At 49.4% G+C, this 24,040-nt stretch overlaps 1 protein-coding gene across 1 annotated transcript in view; it reads left to right on the top strand.

The window, feature by feature from the left end:
* The window catches only part of herc2 (HECT and RLD domain containing E3 ubiquitin protein ligase 2), a 60,626-nt gene extending 41,020 nt beyond the window's left edge, over positions 1–19,606 (top strand). Inside the window, exons 64-91 of the mRNA XM_084444083.1 lie at positions 149–374; positions 850–1,021; positions 1,220–1,406; positions 1,556–1,696; positions 1,886–2,077; positions 2,503–2,656; positions 3,190–3,297; positions 3,465–3,596; positions 3,750–3,908; positions 4,123–4,241; positions 4,367–4,492; positions 4,626–4,781; positions 5,027–5,341; positions 5,461–5,675; positions 6,032–6,209; positions 6,419–6,580; positions 6,936–7,027; positions 7,127–7,266; positions 7,627–7,814; positions 8,515–8,712; positions 9,162–9,245; positions 10,047–10,188; positions 10,572–10,766; positions 11,294–11,406; positions 14,730–14,920; positions 15,017–15,122; positions 15,233–15,445; positions 18,664–19,606. Coding sequence (XP_084300209.1) covers positions 149–374; positions 850–1,021; positions 1,220–1,406; positions 1,556–1,696; positions 1,886–2,077; positions 2,503–2,656; positions 3,190–3,297; positions 3,465–3,596; positions 3,750–3,908; positions 4,123–4,241; positions 4,367–4,492; positions 4,626–4,781; positions 5,027–5,341; positions 5,461–5,675; positions 6,032–6,209; positions 6,419–6,580; positions 6,936–7,027; positions 7,127–7,266; positions 7,627–7,814; positions 8,515–8,712; positions 9,162–9,245; positions 10,047–10,188; positions 10,572–10,766; positions 11,294–11,406; positions 14,730–14,920; positions 15,017–15,122; positions 15,233–15,445; positions 18,664–18,936 — 4,677 coding nt within the window. The 3' untranslated portion in view covers positions 18,937–19,606. The remainder of the gene's footprint in view (positions 1–148; positions 375–849; positions 1,022–1,219; positions 1,407–1,555; positions 1,697–1,885; positions 2,078–2,502; positions 2,657–3,189; positions 3,298–3,464; positions 3,597–3,749; positions 3,909–4,122; positions 4,242–4,366; positions 4,493–4,625; positions 4,782–5,026; positions 5,342–5,460; positions 5,676–6,031; positions 6,210–6,418; positions 6,581–6,935; positions 7,028–7,126; positions 7,267–7,626; positions 7,815–8,514; positions 8,713–9,161; positions 9,246–10,046; positions 10,189–10,571; positions 10,767–11,293; positions 11,407–14,729; positions 14,921–15,016; positions 15,123–15,232; positions 15,446–18,663) is intronic.
* Positions 19,607–24,040: the final 4,434 nt, after the last annotated feature.

Here is a 24,040-nt window from a genome sequence, read left to right as displayed (position 1 = left end):
ACACCACGTACAGACTTCACTAACCAGAGATTCATGGTCCCCGACTGCCGGGTCCCGTCTCTCGTAATCGAATTGAAAATACATCTCCATATAGAGTCGTAGCGGAGATTCATGGTCCCCTGTCTTGTCCGGTCACTTCCCGTGCCAGGTGTACGCGTGGGGGGATAACGACCACGGCCAGCAGGGCAACGGGACCACCACGGTGAACCGCAAGCCCACCCTGGTCCAGGGCCTGGAGGGCCAGAAGATCACCCGCGTGGCCTGTGGCTCCTCCCACAGCGTGGCGTGGACCACCGTGGACGTGACCACGCCCTCTGTCCACGAGCCCGTCCTGTTCCAGACCGCCAGGGACTCGCTGGGGGCCTCGTATCTAGGTAAACCGTTGATTTGTGTTTTTATTTAGTCTTTTATTCACACGGGGAGAGGCTTTTGAGACCTGCGTAAGGGTAGGGTTATCTCCCATTCTCCAACCACTGTTGAAGGTCGGACAAGGGCCTGGTTTCACGCTTGAACCTAATGCCTAATAAGCCATCTGGAGATTGTTATTAGCTGTCCATTATTGTTGTTATTATTATTATTTATTATTATTATTTATTATTATTTATTATTATTTATTATTATTTATTATTATTTATTATTATTTATTATTATTTATTATTATTTATTATTATTTATTATTATTATCATCATCTGTCTGTATTATTGTTGATATGTTTGTAGATATTATGGAAAAATAAATCCAATTAATATATTAAAACGAGAATAAGCCGTCTGTTTGGGTAATGTTTTATCAGATGTCTAACTGAATATGATCTCTGTGAAATAACACTTTTTCCCGTTGCGGCGCAGGTGTGCAGTCGGACAGCGACTCGTCTGCGGTGAGTAACAAGCTGAGCGGCCAGAGCAGCGTGAAGCCCAACCGGCCCTCGCTGGCCAAGATCCTGCTGTCCCTGGACGGGAACCTGGCCAAGCAGCAGGCCCTGTCACACGTGCTCTCAGCCCTGCAGATCATGTATGCCAGGTAAGAGGCTAAGAGCTCCGCCAGCCCACTCTTGAGTACCGGGCTGGTCAAATCCAGGTAGTCTTGATTGGAGTTGAGAATCTTCTCCGTGTACGTTCATGTACTGTAGGTGTGTTATGAACGATTGGTGTGGTAGGCCAGTAGAGCCTGGGATTTAGCCTTTCATAGGTGTGTGTTTGTGCGTGCGTGTGTTCTTAGGGATGCGGTGGTGGGTGCCCTGATGCCAGCCTGTATGATGCTGCCGGTGGAGTGCCCCTCCAGCTCCCCGGTGCCGCCCTCAGAATCCTCCTCGTCCTCCAGCCCTTCAGAGGCAGAGGGCCCCCCCATCCCCCCAGAGGCGGAAGAGAGGGTCAGCCCCAACCCCTGGCAGGACAAGAAGGGAGAGGTGAGATGCACTGATAACCCGACTGGACCCTTTTAGCCATCTGGCCCAGGATGGCGCCCAGATCACTCCAGATTGTGAATGACAAAAAAACGTCTGTAGTCCCTGCCAGTCCGTCCGTCCTGTACGTCCTGTGTTTCCTGTGTCTGCAGGCGAACTCGGAGGACGCCGTGACCCCCTCGTCAGCAGTGACCCCATCTGCCGCCGCCGCCTCCTCCCGCCCCTTCATCCCCGTCACCGACGACCCCGGGGCGGCCAGCATCATCGCAGAGACCATGACCAAAACTAAAGAGGTCAGAACCTATTCATGAATGTTTTTTTCAACAGGAATGACATTGAGACAAGTGTCTTTTTACAAGTGTTCCCCCTCAGCGCCCCTGAGTACAAATGGAGCCGATATTACCGACGGCACTGCGTAATGTTAATCTCACTCTTCGCGTTTAGACGCATGGTGAATCTGAGCTGATCTGCGTTATCCCCAGGACTCTGAGAATCAGAGCAAGGTGGTGGGCCCGGAGCCACAGTACCTGGATGAGTTCACCAGCCTGCTGGTGCCTGACGACACGCGGGTGATGGTGGACCTGCTCAAGCTGGCCGTGTCGTTGCGCTCGGGGGAGAAGGGCCGAGAGGTGCTGTCCTCCGTGCTGTCCGGCATGGGCACCGCCTACCCACAGGTAGAGAGCACACTGCGCACCTCCACTTTAGTACTATATACAGGTGCAGCTCAGAAAATTAGAATATTGTGGAAAGTTAATTATTTTCTGTAATTTAATTCAAAAAGTGAAACTTTCATACATTTATAGGTTCATTACACATGTAATGAAATATTTCAAGGCTGATTGCCTCCATGCCACGGTCCACGTTGATGCAGTAATTTGTGCAAAGAAATTAGGCTTGAAATATTCCACTATTTGTAATGGATCTAGAAGACATGAAAGTTTCACTGTTTGAATTAAATTACAGAAAATAATGGACATTTTCACAATATTCTAATTTTCTAAGATGCACCTGTAGAAGAGAGACTAGTGTCAGAGCGTGTCCGAATCTATGCAGTGTTGAGCTACGATATGAACGTGTGTGTGTGTGTGTGTCCGTCCAGGTGGCTGACATGCTGCTGGAGCTGTGTGTGACGGAGCTGGAGGACGTGGCCACGGACTCCCAGAGCGGCCGTCTGACCTCCCAGCCTGTGGTGGTGGAGAGCAGCCACCCCTACACAGACGACACCTCCACCAGTGGAGCGGTCAAGATCCCAGGTAACACACAGTATCCTAGTGTCCTCAGCTGTGCTGGGTGGAGTCCGGGTCGGGCTACTGCGGCACCCTCTGAAAGAGTAGAAAGAACAGCAAAAGTGAGTCGCTTAGCAAAAAAAAAAGTGTCGACAGCTACGCAGTCTGCCTATACTCACGGAGTCCAAGACTGCTGTTTGCTTCCCTGACTGGGCTTTTGTGGGTGCGTGTGGCTCATTAGTGGAGTGGCTTCAGCTGGTGCTCTCGCTTGCAGAGCCTGATCACTCAACCGGTTGCCGTGGTAACTAGGAAAGGCTGGTAGACTCCTTCACTACCTGCCTGGCCACGCTGTCCGTGGTGCTGAATGGGGGGTTGTCTTGTGCTGGGATTGCCTTTCGGTGTGCTCTTGGGGCAGCTTCCCGCCCCCCAGCCACAGGGAGGATGCCCAAACACACACACACACACACAGTCCTGGCATAGGGCTCTGCTCAAGTGACGCTCACGTGTGTGGAGCTAGTCTCTTGCTCTAACCCTGGCACTGTGGTCTGTGCGTGTCGTAGGCGCCGAGGGACTGAGGGTGGAGTTCGACCGCCAGTGTTCCACTGAGAGGCGCCATGACCCCCTCACCATCATGGATGGAGCCAATAGGATCGTCTCTGTTCGATCAGGTGACCTCAAGAGAAGCCACTCCTGCAGAAGTGGTCCAACAATCTCCAATTTAAAACATTTCATGTGATCTAAAGTGAAGGTGCCTTTTCCTCATAGCTGTCAGGTAATGGTTACGTTTCTGACTGTTCCCTTCTATTTGTGTGTGTGTGTGTGTCTGTGTGTCCAGGGAGGGAGTGGTCTGATTGGTCCAGTGAGCTGAGGATCCCAGGAGATGAATTGAAGTGGAAGTTCACCAGTGACGGCTCCGTTAACGGCTGGGGCTGGCGATTCACCGTCTACCCCATCATGCCTGCTGCCGGTAAGTGTCTAACTAACACACACACACACACACACACACACATACACATAGAGGTGTGTTTATTTGGTTTTATGTGACAGCAGTGAGTGTCCTAAAAAAAGACGTACACACACACACACACTGTGGCACTCATGGTGTGTTTGTGTCCGACAGGCCCCAAAGACCTCCTGTCTGACCGCTGCATCCTCTCCTGCCCCTCCATGGACCTGGTCACCTGCCTGCTGGACTTTCGGCTCAACTTTGCCTCCAACAGGGGCATCGTGCCCCGGCTGGCCGCTTCACTGGCCGCCTGCGCCCAGCTCAGTGCCCTGGGTAGGAGGACGTCAGGCTTCGCTCCTCCTGACTTCATAGAAACAACATCAAAGTTGATTCAGGCTTACAGGCTTTTGATGTAAAAGTTGTGGGGAAAAAAGCACCTTACAGACAATAATTGTTAATAATTAACATAATAATCATTTGAAACAGTTGTCCCATCTCCGTCGTGGTGATCCTCACGACCCCCCGTCTCTCTGTGTCTTCTCGACAGCGGCAGGCCACCGCATGTGGGCCCTGCAGAGGCTCCGCAAGCTGCTGACCACCGAGTACGGCCAGTCCATCAACATCAACAGGCTCCTGGGGGACAGCGAGGGAGAGGCCCGCTCCATGGTGAGAGTTGACCACCTGTACTGGACTAATACAAACTATACAGTACATCTCAAAAAGATTACTGGATACAGAGCCAATTCACACAACTGAAACTTTTTTATTTTGTATCCCTCACCTTGTTTTAGAGTTTCACAGGCAGTGCACTGGCCGCCCTGGTCAAGGGATTACCTGAGGCGCTGCAGAGGCAGTTTGAGTATGAGGACCCCATTGTCAGAGGAGGGAAGCAACTGCTCCACAGTCCATTCTTCAAGGTAGGTTATTGCCGGTCCTGCTTGGGGTGCATAGGACTTCTTAAGGGATGGTAAAGCCTGGGAATTAGCCTTTCATAATGTTGTGTGTTTTTGACGTGTGTGTGTGTGTGTGCGCGCGCACGCACGCCTCTAGGTTTTGGTGGCCCTGGCGTGTGACTTGGAGCTGGACACCTTGCCCTGCTGCGCGGAAACACACAAGTGGGCGTGGTTCCGTAGATACTGCACAGCCTCCAGAGTTGCTGTCGCTCTGGACAAGAGGACTCCGCTGCCAAGGCCCTTCCTGGACGAGGTGTGTGTGTGTGTGTGTCAAGACAACCCAAGTGGGCATCGTCACCACTTTTTTCTCCTCACTTGCTCAAGCATCCAGTTTATATACTTACAAAAATATTTTTTGATAGATAACTTATTATATATATAAATAAAAAAAATAAAAAAAAGTGTGTGTATATATATATATATATATATATATATATATATATATATATACCAAAAATATACAGTACAAAGAATCGATCTTTCTACCCTTTTACAAAGGTTACCAAGAAGATCCGTGAGCTGATGGCCGACCACGAGAGCATGAGCTCCCTCCACGAGAGCCACGACCTGTTCAGGCGGGAGCAGGACGAGCAGCTGGTGCAGTGGATGAACCGCCGGCCGGACGACTGGACGCTCTCCGCCGGCGGCAGCGGCGCCATCTACGGCTGGGGCCACAACCACCGCGGCCAGCTGGGGGGCATCGAGGGGGCCAAGGTCAAGGTGCCCACCCCCACCGAGGCCCTGGCCACGCTCCGGCCGGTCCAGCTCATCGGAGGGGAGCAGACGCTGTTCGCCGTCACGGCGGACGGAAAGGTTAGAGACTCCCACGCGGACTTTTTGGGACTAGCGTCTTGTTGTGGCTGTGGCTCTGTGTGTAAACCGCTTCAGATGAAGCAGTGGTCTCAAGTCGTCTTGTCCCCCCCCTCCCTCAGCTGTACGCTACAGGGTACGGAGCTGGGGGCCGGCTGGGGATCGGAGGTACCGAGTCGGTGTCCACCCCCACTCTGCTGGAGTCCATCCAGCACGTCTTCATCAGGAAGGTGGCGGTGAACTCCGGGGGGAAGCACTGCCTGGCGCTGTCGTCCGAGGGAGAGGTGTACTCCTGGGGGGAGGCGGAGGACGGGAAGCTGGGCCACGGGAACAGGAGGTCTGATTGATTGATTGATTGATTGACTTTATTGGATATCAAAAAGACAAGAAACTAACAGTATGGGGGATTAACAAGGAGGGATAAACATGTAAAAGTGTGAGCACTTGTTTCCAACATGGTCCCCGATCCAGAGGCGGGTGACATTTAAGCACAATAGGCGACTCTCGCGTCACACCAAGAGTTATATGCTGTTGCCACATATACGTAGCCCCTTATACTGTACTGTACTGTGGCATGGAAATGGTCCTTTAAAAATTCATCATTGCTTTTATACTGACTGCTTTTTGCGTTCTCGGATGGACTGTGTCTACTGCCCGTGTCCTCATATGGACCCTGTCTGCTCACACCTCCAGCCCCTGCGACCGTCCCCGCGTGATCGAGTCCCTGCGGGGGGTGGAGGTGGTGGACATCGCGGCCGGCGGGGCCCACAGTGCCTGCATCACGGCCAGCGGGGAGCTGTACACCTGGGGCAAGGGCCGCTACGGCCGCCTGGGGCACGGGGACAGCGAGGACCAGCTCAAACCCAAACTGGTGAGATCTGGCGGGGCCCCCGAAATGTCTGGATGACTCTCTCTCTCCCTCTCTCCTTTCTCTTTCTCTCTTTCTCCCCCCCCCCCACCCCTCATGGGTTTCATGCCTCAAGTATTAAGAAGCAGACCCAGAAGACACAGAGACAAGGATGCTGATTGTGTGTGTGTGTGTGTGTGTCTCCGTGCGCGCGTGTGCGTCGGCGTCTCCAGGTGGACGCGCTGCAGGGCCACCGGGTGATAGACGTGGCCTGCGGCAGCGGCGACGCCCAGACCCTGTGTCTGACCGACGACGACATGGTGTGGTCCTGGGGGGACGGAGACTACGGCAAGCTGGGCCGGGGGGGCAGCGACGGCTGCAAGGTGCCCATGAAGGTAGGTGCGGTACCGCATGACCTGTCTAGCTAGTTGGGACATTCTGGTGAACCTCGAACCAATGCCACTCTCAAGGGCTCTAAATGTCTTTTTCCACACGTTTCCGTTATGGCTTTTTATGAGACGTGTAGCTTAATGACACTAGTATCTCAACACAGCTGTTTTGGGTGATGATGCTGGAGTGAAGGTGCTCGTTCTCTCCCTGATCTCTTGTCTGGTGCTCTCTCTCTCTCTCTCTCTCTCTCTCTCTCTCTCTCTCTCTCTCTCTCTCTGTCTCTCCGTCTCTCTCTCTCTCTCTCTCTCTCTCTCTCTCTCTCTCTCTCGTCCTTCTCTTTCTCTCTCTGGCATAACGCAGATTGACTCTCTGACCGGTCTGGGAGTGATGAAGGTGGAGTGTGGATCCCAGTTCTCTGTGGCTCTCACCAAGTCTGGAGCAGTCTACACCTGGTATGTACTGCCCACTGTACCGGAAGAGGCCCGACACCGGGCCGACTGCCCCTTCGCTTCATGGCGCTACGTGACTCTCTGGTGTGCGTTTCCCCTCAGGGGTAAAGGGGATTACCATCGCCTGGGCCATGGCTCCGACGACCACGTGCGCCGACCCAGACAGGTCCAGGGGCTTCAGGGGAAAAAGGTCATCGCCATAGCAACGGGGTCACTGCACTGCGTGTGCTGCACCGAGGATGGTAGGGATAGCTTTCTGTCTGTGATTGATAGATTGTTACAATAGACACAAATAGACACAGTCCAATTATTACACACTGTAAGTATGTAGCGCCTTTCCAATTGCTCAAACAGTACGTATCTGCAGCTAGTAGCTGTGTCCATAGTCCAGTATAGTCCAGTAAGTAGCTGTGTCCATAGTCCAGTATAGTCCAGTAAGTAGCTGTGTCCATAGTAGCTGTGTCCGCAGTAGCTTTTTCCGTAGTCGCTGTGTCCATAGTCCAGTATAGTTCAGTAGCTGTGTTCATAGTCCAGTATAGTCCAGTAGCTGTGTGTATAGTCCAGTAGCTGTGTCCATAGCTCTGCTGTGTTGTTTGGCTCAGGAGAAGTGTACACCTGGGGGGACAACGATGAGGGGCAGCTGGGCGACGGGACCACCAACGCCATCCAGCGGCCGCGGCTGGTCGCTGCGCTGCAGGGCAAGAAGATCAACCGGGTGGCCTGTGGCTCCGCCCACACGCTGGCCTGGTCCACCAGCAAGCCCACCAACGCCGGCAAACTGCCAGCCCAGGTAAGGGAGCAGTAGGAACAGGTCGAGGCGCTCTTAGACTGTGGCCCACACTGACACAACCCGGTTTATATTATTAGAGTTATGAATGGCTGCCGCCTCAGCAATAACAATTGGGGGGCGGCTGTAGCTCAGTTGGTAGAGCGGGTTGTTCAATGATCGAAGGGTCAGTGGTTCGAATCCCAGCTCCGACTGTCCACATGTCGAAGTGTCCTTGAGCAAGACACCTAACCCCAAATTGCTCCCAATGAGCAGGTTAGCACCTTGCATGGCAGCTACCGCCATTGGTATGTGAATGTGTGTGTGAATGGGTGAATGAGAGGCCATTGTAAAGCGCTTTGAGTGCCGCTAAGGTGGAAAAGCGCTATATAAGTGCAGTCCATTTATCATTTAACAATTCCCACAGAGCCTTTTTCATGTCAGACTATAGTGTTTTTGTGCCCAAAAAAAGTTCCACTTTTGTCCAGGGCACATTGTTATGGCAACAAAAAGGCCTGACAGCTCTCTTGGTGATGTAGCTGGACTGACTAGGACGTCACTGACGGTGGTGTTTGGTCTCCCCAACACTAGATGGCAGTGTGGCTGTTCAACAGAGAAACCTATTCCAATTCCCCTTGGCCTTCCATGTAGCAGTCTCTTACTGGTCCCTGTGTGTGCGTGCGTGCGTGCGTGTGTGGTGTGTGTGTGCGTGCGCGTGTTGCAGGTGCCAATGGAGTACAACCACGTCCAGGAGATTCCCATCATGGCCCTGAGGAACCGCCTGCTGCTGCTGCACCACATCTCGGAGCTCTTCTGCCCCTGCATCCCCATGTTCGACCTGGAGGGCCGGCTGGGCCAGACCGGACACGGACCCTCGGTGGGCTTCCACACCCTCCGAGGCATCCTTATCTCTCAGGGCAAGGTGGGGCGAGAGCACTGTCTCTAGAGCGCATGTTCACACACACTCCCTCACACACACACATTTACATTACTTTTATATTTATATTTTAGTCATTTAGCGTCTGACAATAAGTGCATTTTATCAAGTGAACCGACCGCACAGTCCAGTCATCGTCAGTAAAGTTGTGTTATGCACCAACTGACCAGAACAAATTCTTAGTATGTGTAAAAACCTATTCTGAATTCAGATTCTGATTAAGGTCCCCTATAGGAACAAGTGACAGACACACACACGCGCACACACACACACACACACGCGCACACACACACACACTATCATGTTCTGACACAGACGTGTCACGGCACCACAGAGCTCATCTCAAACAGACAGGAGGAACGTCGATCTCGTCTGACGACGGGTGTGTGTGTGTGTGTGTGTGTGTGCACGTGCGTGCGTGCGTGTGTTCTTAGGAAGCTGCTTTCCGTAAGGTGGTGCAGGCCACCATGGTCCGGGACAGGCAGCACGGCCCCGTGGTGGAGCTCAACAGGATCCAGGTACAGCGCGCTCCCCGGGGGGGGCGGGGGGGGGGGGGTCCAGGGCCCCCTTTCTGACTGCTGTAATGCACCTACAGTAATACTGCCTGTGAACCGCCATGTCTCTGTTTGCAGTCTGGCTTCACAAGTCGGGACAATTTATGAGCCTCGCATGTAAATTGAGCGTCACCCCCGACATGTAGAATTCCAGTCTATTTGAAATATTGTGTCAGCTTAGCGCGCCTGATTTTGCACATACAAAATGGGTGTCTTCGTGTTATTATACAGCCTCCTTACTGTAACTCTTGTAGCAGCTGGTAATGTAATGTAGGCCCACAGTTCAGTAAGCAGCGGCTTCTTCCAAACCATTGCACAATTACCCCTTGCTATCCGTCTGCTCCCTCCCCTCTCTCTCTCTCTCTCATTCTCCCCCTCCCTCCCTCCTTCCCTCTCTCTCTCTCTCTCTCTCTCTTTCTCCTCGGCTCGGCTCCAGTCCAGACAGCGCTTGGTCTCAGTGCTGCATGTGATGTGTTTCATAAGGGGATATCAGTATGGTGTGTGTTTGGTGCTCCTGCTGGGGGGGGGGGGGATTCCTGGTCTGAGCTGTAGACTTTCCCCCCACACAGAGCCTCTATCCAGGCCACTGCACCTCGCCAGGCCCCCTGAGGCTCTGACCGTACCCACGATGCAGAGGGCTGTCTCTTTCAACCCATCAGTGCTGCCTTCCTACCTGTTACAGAATCGGCGTGTGGAGAAACACAAACATGGAACTATCTACATCTCTCTCCCTCCCTCCCTCTCTCCCCCCTTGCACCCACACAGGTGAAGCGATCTCGCAGCAAAGGGGGTCTGGCAGGTCCAGACGGGACCAAGTCGGTGTTTGGTCAGATGTGTGCCAAGATGAGCTCGTTCAGCCCTGACAGCCTGCTGCTGCCCCACCGCGTCTGGAAGGTCAAGTTTGTGGGTAAGGGGCGCATGTCGTAGTGTCCTATCTTCTGTTGCTCTTCGTACCCAGTGGGCCTTATTTTGCAGTGCAATGAATCCCCCCCCCCCTCCTTAAGGCCCAGTCTTGTTCCTGTACACAAGCTACGCTAGCGCGAGCTACGCAGGGCTACGTGAGGTGACGTTGATACGTCCTTACGTAGCAAAGCAAAAATTGTGACTTTACGCGAGCGCAAGTGCTATTTCGCGCGAACCGATAGGGTTCGCAGAGCAGAGCCCAGCGCCAGCGTAGCTTGCATGGAGTATGAATCAGGTCTTACTGTGTGTGTGTGTGTGTGTGTGTGTGTGTGTGTGTGTGTGTGTGTGTGTGTGTGTGTGTGTGTGTGTGTGTGTGTGTGTCCTCAGGGGAGTCCGTGGACGACTGCGGCGGGGGCTACAGCGAGTCCATAGCGGAGATGTGCGAGGAGCTCCAGAACGGCCTGACCCCTCTCCTCATTGTCACGCCCAACGGCCGCGACGAGTCCGGCGCCAACAGAGACTGCTTCCTGCTCAATCCCGCCGCCAAGTCCGCCCTGCACATGAACATGTTCCGCTTCCTAGGTACGTCCTCTTGTTAGCTGTCATGGATACCGTACTGCTCACTATATGGATACCGTACTGCTCACTATATGGATACCGTACTGCCCACTATATGGATACATGACATGACACACTCACCGTCTCCACCCACCACTATCACAGTGACCAGGCAGACATGGTCAACATGTATGTGTACTTGGGCTCTCTGCAGTTCTTAAACCAGTTGGACTCTACTGGGCTACTGTATACTGAATAATGTACCGAATTTGTTATGAAGTTTTTAATTTGTTATTAAGCCTATGATGTTGTCTGGTAGCTTGCCATAATTAACCTGTTCATGGTGGGTCCCCTGAATCTGTGCATGGTTGGTTGGTTGATCTCCTCTCCATCACTGGTATTGTGGGCTGTAGCTGCTTTAGTTAATCTGGGCCTTGGATTGCGAGTGCTCTGCTGCTGCTGTGTGGTTGCGCTCGGTAGGAGGGCTGAAGATTGTTCTTTCCCTCCTAATACTAGAAGTGTCTCTTGCCCCGTGTGGTTGTGGTGTGTAGGCGTGCTCCTAGGCATCGCCATCCGCACGGGCAGCCCTCTGAGCCTCAATCTGGCAGAGCCCGTCTGGAAACAGCTGGCCGGCATGAACCTGACCATCGCTGACCTCAGTGAGGTAGGTGCACAGCTACTCCTCTGTGTGTCTGTTCCTCTTGTCTGTGTTTCTGCCCGTGTGTCTCTGCGTGTGCCGTGTGTATGCATATCTCCCTTTATGCTGTGCGCGCGTATGTGTGCGTGTGCGCGCGCGCGCGCGCGCGTGTGCGCGTGTGACTTAAGTCCTTGTCTCGTGAATTGAGTCTTAGCAAGTCATGTGTGAACTTTTCACACACCACAGAGTTTCCTGAAAAGCCACCTGACCTGGTGCCTCATTTATAAACACTGTTCAAGTTCAAAAGCATGCGTACGGCACTTTCTAAGCAACCTTTGGTATAAAAACATTAACTTTATGTGAGAACGTCGGAAAATGTGCGCTTGTGCAGCGACCCACGTGTAAGTACATTTCTAGGGAAATGACAAACTGCGACTTCGATGGCAGAAGGATGAAACTCAAAAAGCTGTTAAATTGATAGGTCCTATAGCTATAAAAACAAATTGACATTATGGTAAATGGTAAATGGACTGCACTTATATAGCGCCTTTATCCAAAGTGTTTACAATGAAGGCCTTTCATTCACCCATTCACACAAACATTCACACACCAATGGTGGCAGCTGCCATGCAAGGCGCTAGCCTGCTCATTGGGAGCAATTCGGGGTTCAGTGTCTTGCCCAAGGACACTTCGACAGGTAGTCAGGAGGAGCCGGGATTCGAACCGCTATTCAGTCAAGATCACTTCAGTCAAAATTGACCCATTTATTAGCATGCAACAATATATATATATATATACGGCATATGTCAGCAGTGAAACAAGCGCGTAGTAGCTTCACCCTGATGAGTGCAGACCTTGGTGGTCACATCAACCAGAAGGGCACACAGTGAGCACAGACCTCCGGCCATTGCTGCATGTCGTCAGCATGTACAGTGACATTACCATTGCAGTTTACGAACAGCTTGGTTTGGCCGAATGGGTAAGCTCTGCTTTCTGATGCATCTCAGCTACCTAGCTAGCTAGATGTAACACGACCGACCGCATGGGGCCGACAGCAGTAATCTAGATAGCTACGAACATATAGCTAATTCAGAGCAGTTGTTCTTCGCCATCAAGCCATGATTAAATAATTTGTCCTAATACACACAAAAGAGCTAGGTAGCTAGCTTTCTGAATCAATGCTCCCCAGCATGTTATTGATTACGTTACCTAGCTAGAAGCTTCGTTATTCTAGCCATCGATGGATGTATTAAACATTGCAAAGTAGCCTACCCGTATGTGCCGATATGGTCTCTGGCAATGTTAGCGACCATGAAAAATGATTTGTGCACCCGCCCCATGATTTGGATCTGTTCTCAAATGTAATGGGTTATGTTGGCCCATACCACACACCTCCACCACGTTTTATAAAAATCGGTCTGGTAGTTTTTGCGTAGTTCTGCTGACAAATGAACACACAGCACCGAAAACATAACTTCTCCCCTGGACTTTGTTCTGGGCAGAGGTAATTACATGTGCCGAAGTGTCATCTTACATGTAGGAAACATATTACTTCTCCTACAATTCAGTCCAATTCAAAAGATCCAGTTGTAGTTGTAAGAGGAATTTATGTAGGGCAGAATGTACATCTAGATAAATCCTGTGTTAATCACAGACCTTGATAGGAGAGATCATGTGAAATCGCATTCATTTTTCTCATAGAGCAAAAACAGCTTAGAAACGGAATCCTTATTCGGGCACAGTTTGCATGCCAGTGTGACGGTAGACTTTAGATGTCCTGTGCCCTTTTTAGCTCTTGTTACGCAGACCGAAAAAGGGAATTACATTACACAACTAATTTTTCTTTAAAGGGATATGTGTATCTTTTAAGGTTTGCGATTATGTGAAGACATCTGTAACCCTGACTTAATCTTAAATCATATAACCAATGGGATGAATTGAATGAGTACATTTCCAGCTCAGTTATGTAGTCTGATGCCTTGGCACAGGGGAGCCAGGGTCACAGTGAGTGACCTTCCTCTCTTCATAGTAGCACAGTTAAGCGGCTTTTCTCTACAAGAATATGAACTCATTCCCGCAGTGTGTGTGTATACAAGAGCTGATTTGCTGGCCTCACATATACTGTAGTATATAAATGAATCCCCTTTCTATTGTTTTGTCATTATGAACTCTATCCTTTCCTAGCGAAGTGCGAGTGAGACTGTGTGTTTGTGTGTGTGTGTACGTCAGTTCTTCTTCCTGCGTACACGCTGGAATCATGAGCTTCTCCACAGTGTTGTGAGTGAGACGTGAATGTGGGAGGAGGTTATTGTGACACAAAGCTGCCGTTGTCTGCTGCTCTGGCCTGCAGTCATCATAAAGGTTAGGGAGGAGTAGCATCCAGCACAAGACTATAGCCAGGGAGGATCACTCTCTCAACCTCACACAGGCACGCTTTATTCTGCAGTCATCACACACGCACGCAGGCACAAGCACTTGCATACAGTCACAGGCACAAGCAAGCACATGCACATAGGCACGTACACATACACACACACACACACACACAACGCGAAAGTGCTCATTCCCTTGCACATACTACCCAAAACAAATTGAATTCTAAACAGAATGGTTGTTTCTTCTTCTTCGTGTAGGTTTGATGTTGTGTCCTCTCCCCCCCGAGGGGCTATCCTTTTGCCACCCCAAGCCTGGGTGAGGGGTCACTCGGGCTACAAGAAATGCGAAACAGTAACATGGCTCCGGGAGGCGTGCCCGGATATACCGTTTTGTCATCCACAACCGTCAGGCCATGCATTCCATTGGGTGTCCGATACAAAGACATATTACCGAACGGGCCTACCAGACCCAGGCCCAGGGGTCCAAGAGCTCAGGGGACCCTTTGCGTTTCTTGTCGCTTGTCTTAAAGGGCTTAGTCATTGCTGTCAATAACAGAGCCCCAAAGATCTTGCTGAAAAACTGAATAGCCTGTTCATTTTGAAGACGTCAAAAGAAAGAAACCATCATGATACTTTTTAAGTGAGTGTTTATAGTCCTTTTGAGGGGCTGAGTTCTCCATGCAATATGGGGACTTCAACTCTTTTGGGGAGAAATCCAAAAAGCAAGTCCTCCCCACAGAGTTGAGGTCCCTTGAGTCAAAACCGAGCTGGGTAAAGCTGCTTTTATTGCGAATCTCCGAACTCGGCGGCGCGGCGGACAGGATTCGCCACGCGGCGACATTCGCAAAAGTTCAATTTTTGGACCCATTGATCCCGCGATTGGGCGAACTGGGCGGCGCAAATTTTCTCGCCGCGCACGGTGTGAACACAGCATTAGAAGTCCAGCATAATGACTGAGTCCGGCCTGTCCTGCAGGTTGATAAAGACTTCATCCCGGGCCTGATGTACATCCGGGACAACGAGGCCACGGCGGAGGAGTTTGAGGCCATGACCCTGCCCTTCACCGTGCCCAACGCCAGTGGACAAGACATCCAGCTCAGCTCCAAGTACTCCCACATCACCCTGGAGAACCGTGCGGAGTATGTGCGACTCGCAATAAACTACAGGTGAGAGGACAAATCAAATGAACGTCCCCGGTGTGTGTGCACGTGCGTGCGTGCAGCCTGCTGTACTCACCCCCACTGCTCTTCTGTCCCCTGCAGGCTCCACGAGTTTGATGAGCAGGTGTCTGTGGTGCGAGAGGGCATGGCTCGCGTTGTGCCCGTCCCCCTGCTCTCCCTCTTCACCGGCTATGAGCTGGAGACCATGGTAAGGGCACCAAGCACCTCTGGACCCTGGGATTGTGCGTGCGTGTGTGCGTTGTCCTAGCCCGGTGCTATTAGCTGATGTCCTGTGTGTCTGTGGGGCCTCCTCTTTAGGTGTGTGGGAGCCCAGACATCCCCCTCCACCTGCTGAAGTCTGTGGCCACCTACAAGGGGGTGGAGCCCACAGCGTCGCTCATCCACTGGTTCTGGGAGGTCATGGAGTCCTTCTCCAACACAGAGAGGTCGCTCTTCCTCCGCTTCGTCTGGGGACGCACGCGCCTACCCAGGACCATCGCAGACTTCCGGGGGCGGGACTTTGTTGTACAGGTAAGGGAACAATAAAGAAATGACGGTAATGCTTTATACTAAGGTCCTATTACTAAGCATTAGTTAGCGGGTAATAAGGTCCTTAAGATGCTTATTAAAATTCGTGTTTAGACATTTATAAGTATTAATAGCATTATAAACACATTTATTGTTAGATTAGAAGACATAAGAAACTAAAGTTTATAAACTGCTTAAGAATGTTAATAAAAACCTTATTTTCTTATACATACTTATTATCCGTTAATTATGCACTTATTTACATTACTATGCATTTTGCAGCTACCAGATCTAAAGTGAGAACAGTGCTTTATTAAGGTTAATAAACCCTTTATTATGCACTTGTGACCAAGTCCAAGTGCTCAGTTCAAGTCCTGGTCAGACCATACTTCTCCATGTTTTTTGTTTTGGGTTCTTTGGGAAGAAACCCTTGTGAACATGGGGAGAACATGCAAACTCCCCACAGAAAGGCCCGGAGACTTTCTTGCTGTGAAGCTACAGTACAAGGTATTTTGGGGCTCAGTGTCTTGCTCAAGGACACTTCGGCACACGCCAAGAGCTGGGATTGAACCGGGGACCTTGTGATCCCCAGCCGGCCACTCTACCTCCCCAGCTACGTGTCTGTTGTGTTCATAGTGACACAACATGACATGGACTTGTTGAATCAACAGTATTATACAGTTTATATAACCCACCTTTAATTAATGAGAATCACAGACAAGGTTTTAAAGCTAACGTCTCTGGCTTGAGGAACTGCAGACTGCTAGCCATGTCTCCCGTTCACCTCGGGCTCAGCTGGACTGTGGCGTAGCCTACTAAGAGTGAGGATGAGCCAGGAGGATTTAGAGTTACCTTTGTGGAGCGGATAAACTCACATAAAAAAACGGAACGAATTTCAGGTTGATTTTAAATTAAAATTGTGTCTAGAAGACGAGGTATGGAGAGTGCTATACCTTGCCATACCAAAACTGTGCCCATGCACTTTCTCCAGTTTTCCTAAAAGTAGTTTAAAATCCCCTGAATCAAGCTGGACAGCTTCAGTTCCTGCTGTAGCATGTTCCAGGTTGAGGGGGTGAAGGAGAGGGCCTTTTTGCCAAATTCTGTATGGACTGAGGGGATGGTGAGTGATGTCCTGAGCGTGAGCTATGGCAGGACTGTTTGTGACATGTAAGTGGATAAATAAGTGGGCAGTAAGGATGGATTTGTGAGATGAAAAGATGCGAGTACAGAGTTCTGCGCATGGATAATGATGACTGTTCAAGAGTAGGCTACTGACCTATTGACCTCAAGGTGATGGCTTATTATGTGAAGTCCCTACCACGGCTTATAGAACCTCATCACCAGCTCCACTCACCACCAGGTTTTATTGTTATCCGTGGCTCATGAATCTAATGTTCTTGCTTAAACTACCATCACATGAGTCAATCAGTCACAGCCTCTCTTAAAATGCTTCTCCCAATTTTCTCTCCCAAATGTGTGTGCTCCCAATGCGCTCTCCTCTGTGAGAGCGGTGCCACTTGATTTAGACGTGCTTATTGTACAGCGCAAAGGTCAACTCCTCAGTGTCAACTCACACACACGTATTCCTCTTCAGCCTCCCTCTTCGGAGGAAAGGCCCAGACCAGACTCTCTCCTGGCCTGGGCTGGCGGGCCCAATCGCCCTGCTGTAAGACATTTTAGCTAAATCTCTATCATTAATTCAATGACTCAAGCAAGATATATCGATACTCACCAAACCAATAAAGGTGAGGGGAAAATATCAGATGCAAGGGTAAAAATCTTTATATAAAATTTGGTGAAGTTATACAGATAATCCAGTTACATGAAAAATACAGGTTACAAAAGAAAAACATGAAAGAGAATAGTTCCTAGGCCTCCAGCCAATGACTTCTTCCACGCCTCTGTTGGTGGAAAGAAAAGTCTGACTTCCTCCATTCCTCTGTTGATGGAAAGAAGTGCCTCTCCCTCTTCGCAAGCTGTTTTTTGAACCCCCTTCCAGGAGGGCAGGGTGTTGACGTCACGTCTCTTCGGATGAACACAGTCCTTCTCTCCTCCCTGGCATACTGTAACAATCCCTGCATTCAACATCTTATCTCGCTCTCACCCACAGCAGGACATCACAGAATACAGTAAATGTCTAATTAACTGCTTATCAAATATCCTACTTTAAGCATTACCTATATACTCAAACAGTTGATACATGGATACATTCTCCAATCATTACATTGTCATTACTGTCTCACACGTATACAAGGTTACATACAGTAGTTGATCTTGACTAAGAACAGATACATGACTTATGTCTACTTCTACTTTAAGTGATTACATTTCCAATAAATTATATTCAATTCTAAGCAGTGTTACTAATTGATTACATCTTCTACTTTTAAGCCTATTATTCGCATCTTTACACACTAAAGGCTGTTGTTATTTCTCAGGCAGTTCCAGCACAGCTCCTTTGATTCCTGCACTTCTGATAAGCACCAGGCCTGGACCGGATGGGGAGGGGGGTTCTTATCACTTTCCCAGAGCTAGCTGGGCCCTTGTCAGTTCCATGTGTGTGGACCATTCATTATTCATCCATCCATCCGTTTTTTTAGAGGGATCCGCTTATAATATTTATTACTACCTTTCCGGCCTGTCCCAGGTGCTTGGGCCGGAGAGGCAAGAAAGTGACAGAAGCAAGCTGGCATTTAAGGAAAAACAGGATTTGTTCTTAAATAAAAAATAATAATAATTTCAATTTCTTTAAAGCTCAATGAGAACCTTTTTATAATTCAATATTCACCTTTACTTGGTATTAGTTTATGAATTATTTACCTGCATTGGGGCCATCCTTCGAGAAAGTCCATTGAAATAGCTACAATCTTCCAATCCAGTCTGCTCCACGCACATTTATCATATTTTTTTCCCATCATTACAGCCAGTGAGTGGGGAATTGTGGAAAGTGTGGTTCTTAAAAAACAGTGCCGATTTTATCACAACCAGAGAGGCCGCCAAAGTGCCGAGATATCTCATGTAGCTTTACAAGGTGATCAATATAAAATGTAAAAGATGATATGATATCTATGTATTTGTATGTGGCCTCAGACTCAGTAGGGGTACCTTGGGCAGACATAATGCAGAGAAGAACAGCTGGAACCTTCTTGGTGTAAAGCATTCTCCAGTACCATCAGCCGTGATTATCAGCGTTCTCAGGTGTGATCCTGTGTTGTCCCCAGGTGCTGGATAAGTACAACCCCCCGGACCACTTCCTACCCGAGTCCTACACCTGCTTCTTCCTGCTCAAGCTGCCCAGGTACTCCTGCAAGCAGGTTCTGGAGGAGAAGCTGAAGTACGCCATCCACTTCTGCAAGTCCATCGACACGGATGACTACGCCCGCATCGCGCTGACCGGGGAGCCCGCGGCCGACGACAGCAGCGAGGACTCGGACAACGAGGACGCAGACTCCTTCGCCTCCGACTCCACCCAGGATTACCTAACAGGGCACTGACCCTGACTCCCTGACCCCTAATCCCTGACCCCTGCACTCTAGGCCGCTCGCTGGTTGGCTTTGGGAAGGGGCCCAGTAATAAACTGCCATGCAAAGACTGAATCAAAGACAACTGTGTTAATCTCACCTTAATCTCATCCATCCATCCATCCATGCATACATACATATACACACATTCTACTAAGACTAAACATTATGTGGAGAAAAAAATGTGATATGTGCAATTAGCTTTGAAAGCACTCTATAAGCTGGAGAAGAACTCTAGGTCTTGCTCTCATTTAGTCTCTAAAAACAAAATGATGGGGAGGTGAGCTGCACATGTGGTCGTTGTTTCCTGAAGTCATGTACATTACGGCGGTAAGATAACCAGGCCTTTAGCCTAGCACTGTGGTCGACTCCTCCCGTTGGTTTGTGTGAAATGTCTGTATTTTGTTGTATAATGCAAAGGGTGTACGACAAATTGGTAGTATTTTTTTTTTCTTCTTAACAGTGTTTCTTTATAAGAACCTTTTTAACTTAAGTGTCACGTGTGTGTGTGTTTTCTCACTCGGCTCGCATCAATCAGGACCCACTGAAGGGTCAACCCCCCACACACACACACACACACACGTGTGCTGCACTGTCCTATGAAAAGAATGTATATATAATATGATTGTGCCATGTATTCATGAAAGGTCTCATTCCTGCATATTATGTTAATAAAACATTTCTGTTAATAAATTTAAATTAAAACGATCAAAGCCTCTCACTGGTCTGCTTTTTGATCATGAGTTTTCACCAGGTGTGTAGACATCCGTTGCAGTAGACTTTATTTCCCATAGAATTTATGGCAATTTTATGTTTTTAATGTCCATAATTTTAGAATAAAATTACAGAATACAATAAAGACTAGTATTCTAATTCATAATACTGTTATTGTTGGGGTATCTTGCTGCTTTCTAACGGGTCCATATACATTCTTGTATATACATGAGTGAGCGTCTACCCAAGTAGATGGCTCATACGTTCACAGTCCATTGTCCATCGGACAGAAACAGCACCAGAATTCAAGAATTCTACTTACTGTAGGTCAAATACTTTTCCAGTTTCCAGAGAGGCTGAGCTTGAGGCTGTGACCGGTATGCCCCAGTACCTAACCGAGGAGGTGGAGGGGGGGAGGGGGGGGGGGGCTGTTATACTGTGCCAGATTCCAGCGGTCATGTGCTGTCTAAAGTACAGAAATCCCAGCTTTGTTGTAGCCTACTGCTCCTTCACTCTACCCCACCCCAGTCCCCAACTACACACTCTACTCTCCCTCACTCCTCCACCCCTAGAGCATTCACAAGACTCCTCATTCCAGGAATGAGTACTAGTGTTGTTCACTGGCTCTCACAGTCTCCAGCCAGAGATTTGCGCATAGCTTGGATCTGTATGGTACGCCAGTTATGAAGAGTAGTCCGCCCCAGTACCACGCAGACAGCCAAGGTAATCCCGGCTGACCTAAGATCTAACGTTGAGTTGTGGTTTAGAAATAAGGGATAACGCAATCAGTCCACACCTGCACACACACACACACACACACACACTGTAGAGTCTACAGCTGTACACACGCAATCATATGCAATCACATGCAGCATCAGACCAGGAGGGTGTGCTGCCTCCACCTCTCACCCCTGAGGTCCTGCTCTCTCTCTCTTTCTCTCTCTCTCACCCTGAGCTGCACTCCCATGGTCCTTGTGATGGGTCACACTGAAGCACACACTCATACAATTCACAATAATTACAGGACCTCGAGGATCTTAGCCACGCGGCAAATGACACACACACACATGCATCTCCAGCGATGGCAATTTTATGTTTTTAATGTCCTCTGATGGACAAATGCACGCAGTACAGATGTCAGTAGAAATTCCCTCAGTCACATGGCCTCTCAGAAGCGCGAGTTAACTTAAGAGTCAGTGTTTTCTTACACTTATCAATCAGAACCCACTGGAGGGTCACCCCCCCCCCACACACAAACACATGTGCTGCACTGTCCTATGAAAATAATGTATAATATGATTGTGCCATTGTGACAAAGTGGGTGAGAGCACACCACTTGTCCCCAATTGTGTCGGTACTTTGCAACATTGCGATGAGTTAATTGTTCTGTGTTCACCATATGTACCAGACTCATGGGCCAGAGACAAAAGGAGGACACGCCCCACTTCTTCCTATATTTATAGACTAATACATATAGACAAATATATATTGCAGTATTGCTAGCTATGTGAATTGGTTTAAGTGAGCAGGTTAGTAATTAATAACTATCACTTATCCGTGATTAGGAGAGGCAGGGGTTTTACCTGCAGGGATGGTATAGCATACCATGATTGGCTTACTGATTGATTAAGGGGCTATTTAAGCAGTGCTGTTTGGCTGTAGGAGGGTAAGATGTTTGTGTAGATGTGTGCACATGACAGGATGTTAATTTAAGTTGTGTTACTTTTGGGCATCAGAGTGTAGCTGTGTGCATATGATGTAGTGTTAAGTGACAGTTTGAGTACAGTTTTGTTCAGTTGAGCCAATTTGACTGTTTATTTCCTTTTGGTTTTTGTATAAGTCTTTGGTTACCCCGCCGGTGTCACTTTGTGGTGAATAAACCACCTTTTTTTATTATTATATCTAAACAATCTGCCTCTTACTTCATTGCCGCTCTGGTCTGACTTCCTAACAGCCATGTATTCATGAAAGGTCTCATTTCTGCATATATGTTAATGAAACATTTATGCTGTTAATACATTTAGTGAAATGAGGTTTCATTTTGAAATGCTGATCCTTTTCATGGATTAATAAATGGGGGCATCACAAAGCTTTTTGTTTCCATAAATGGCTATAGCTTGGATTAGGGTTGCTGCTCTACTGTGCTCTGTATGTGGGGCTTCCTCACTGGAAATAAATAATAAAATAGGCTTTAAAAGTATTCTGATAGCATATTATTATGTCATAATTGGTTATGGCACCATAGTGGTAAACTGATTATGTGATGCTAGTGATAGACATTCCCTTAAACCCTGTAGGATTAATAACATATTTCATAATCTTTCATAATTACCTAAGTGGGGCCTCATCAAGCTTAGCCAGAGTCCATCCCTAGCCTTGCCCGAGTCTAGCCCCAGCCCCAGCTCCAGTTGAACCCTACCCCAGTCTAGCCCCAGCCCCGGCTCCAGTTGAACCCTACCCCAGTCTAGCCCCAGCCCTACACCAGTCTAGCCCCAGGCCTACACCAGTCTAGCCCCAGGCCTATTTCAGTTCAGCCCCGCCCTATCCCAGTTCAGCCTCAGCCCTACCCCACCCCAGTCTGGCCCCAATCCCAGTCCAGTCCCAGCTCAGCTCCAGCTCCACCCCAGTCCAGTCCCAATCCACCCTAGTCCCTGTCCGTGTCCCAGCCCAACCCTGTCCCTGTCCCTGTCCCTGTCCAGCCCAACCCAACCCTGTCCCTGTCCCTGTCCCTGTCCCTGTCCCTGTCCCTGTCCCTGTCCCTGTCCCTGTCCCTGTCCCTGTCCCTGTCCCTGTCCCTGTCCCTGTCCAGCCCAGCCCAGCCCTGTCCCTGTCCCTGTCCCTGTCCCTGTCCCTGTCCCTGTCCCTGTCCCTGTCCCTGTCCCTGTCCCTGTCCCTGTCCCTGTCCCTGTCCCTGTCCAGCCCAGCCCAGCCCAGCCCAGCCCTGTCCCTGTCCCTGTCCCTGTCCCTGTCCCTGTCCCTGTCCCTGTCCCTGTCCCAGCCCTGTCCCTGTCCGTCCCTGTCCCAGTCCAGCTCTGTCCCTAGCCTTCTCCAGCCCAGCCCTGCTCCAGCTTCCCCCAGCATCATAAAGGAATGTCCCCCCTCATGTGCTGGAAAATGGGCCTCTCTTTAAGATCCATTGCACACCCCGTCTGGGATCCTTCACAAGCATTTCTGTTTACCCGTCTGTAGTCAGCGTCTGGAGCCCCCCGGTCCCCCCTCTACTCTCCCTTCACCCAAAAACGTGAAATCATACACGTTTCGTCTAGTTCAAAGGATTATTTACAGTTTAGCACGAGAAGAAAAAAAAGTTTTCTATGACGGCTTAACTCTGGCTTAAAAAAAATGCATTCTTTGTAGTCTTAGTCTTTTTTCTTTTCTTTTTTCTCAAATAATCACAGAGCATTAATCAGGGGCTGGTGAGTCAGGTGCTGCTCTCATGCAGCTCTGGACCCTGGAGGCTGAGAGGGGAGTGAGGGCTGGAGACCACTTAGTCCCTCCCATCTCTGGAGCAGGCTTACTATATTTATATGCTCATTTATGTAATTAGCCATTTCACTTATCCACCATTCAGCGATATCTGACTGTACCATCACTAGTTTTAGTGCTTGCTGTATAATCTAATTTTAGAATATAATAAAATTACAGAATACAATAAAGACTAGTATTCTAATTCATAATACTGTTATTGTTGGGGTATCTTGCTGCTTTCTAACGGGTCCATATACATTCTTGTATATACATGAGTGAGCGTCTACCCAAGTAGATGGCTCATACGTTCACAGTCCATTGTCCATCGGACAGAAACAGCACCAGAATTCAAGAATTCTACTTACTGTAGGTCACATACTTTTCCAGTTTCCAGAGAGGCTGAGCTTGAGGCTGTGACCGGTATGCCCCAGTACCTAACCGAGGAGGTGGAGGGGGGAGGGGGGGGGGGGGGCTGTTATACTGTGCCAGATTCCAGCGGTCATGTGCTGTCTAAAGTACAGAAATCCCAGCTTTGTTGTAGCCTACTGCTCCTTCACTCTACCCCACCCCAGTCCCCAACTACACACTCTACTCTCCCTCACTCCTCCACCCCTAGAGCATTCACAAGACTCCTCATTCCAGGAATGAGTACTAGTGTTGTTCACTGGCTCTCACAGTCTCCAGCCAGAGATTTGCGCATAGCTTGGATCTGTATGGTACGCCAGTTATGAAGAGTAGTCCGCCCCAGTACCACGCAGACAGCCAAGGTAATCCCGGCTGACCTAAGATCTAACGTTGAGTTGTGGTTTAGAAATAAGGGATAACGCAATCAGTCCACACCTGCACACACACACACACACATACACACACACACACACACACACACACACACACA

Source organism: Borostomias antarcticus (genome assembly GCF_949987555.1).
Source record: "Borostomias antarcticus genome assembly, chromosome: 10".
Lineage (NCBI taxonomy): Eukaryota > Metazoa > Chordata > Actinopteri > Stomiiformes > Stomiidae > Borostomias > Borostomias antarcticus.
The sequence above is the reverse complement of the archived record's forward strand: the minus strand, read 5'-3'. Positions and strand labels throughout refer to the sequence as shown.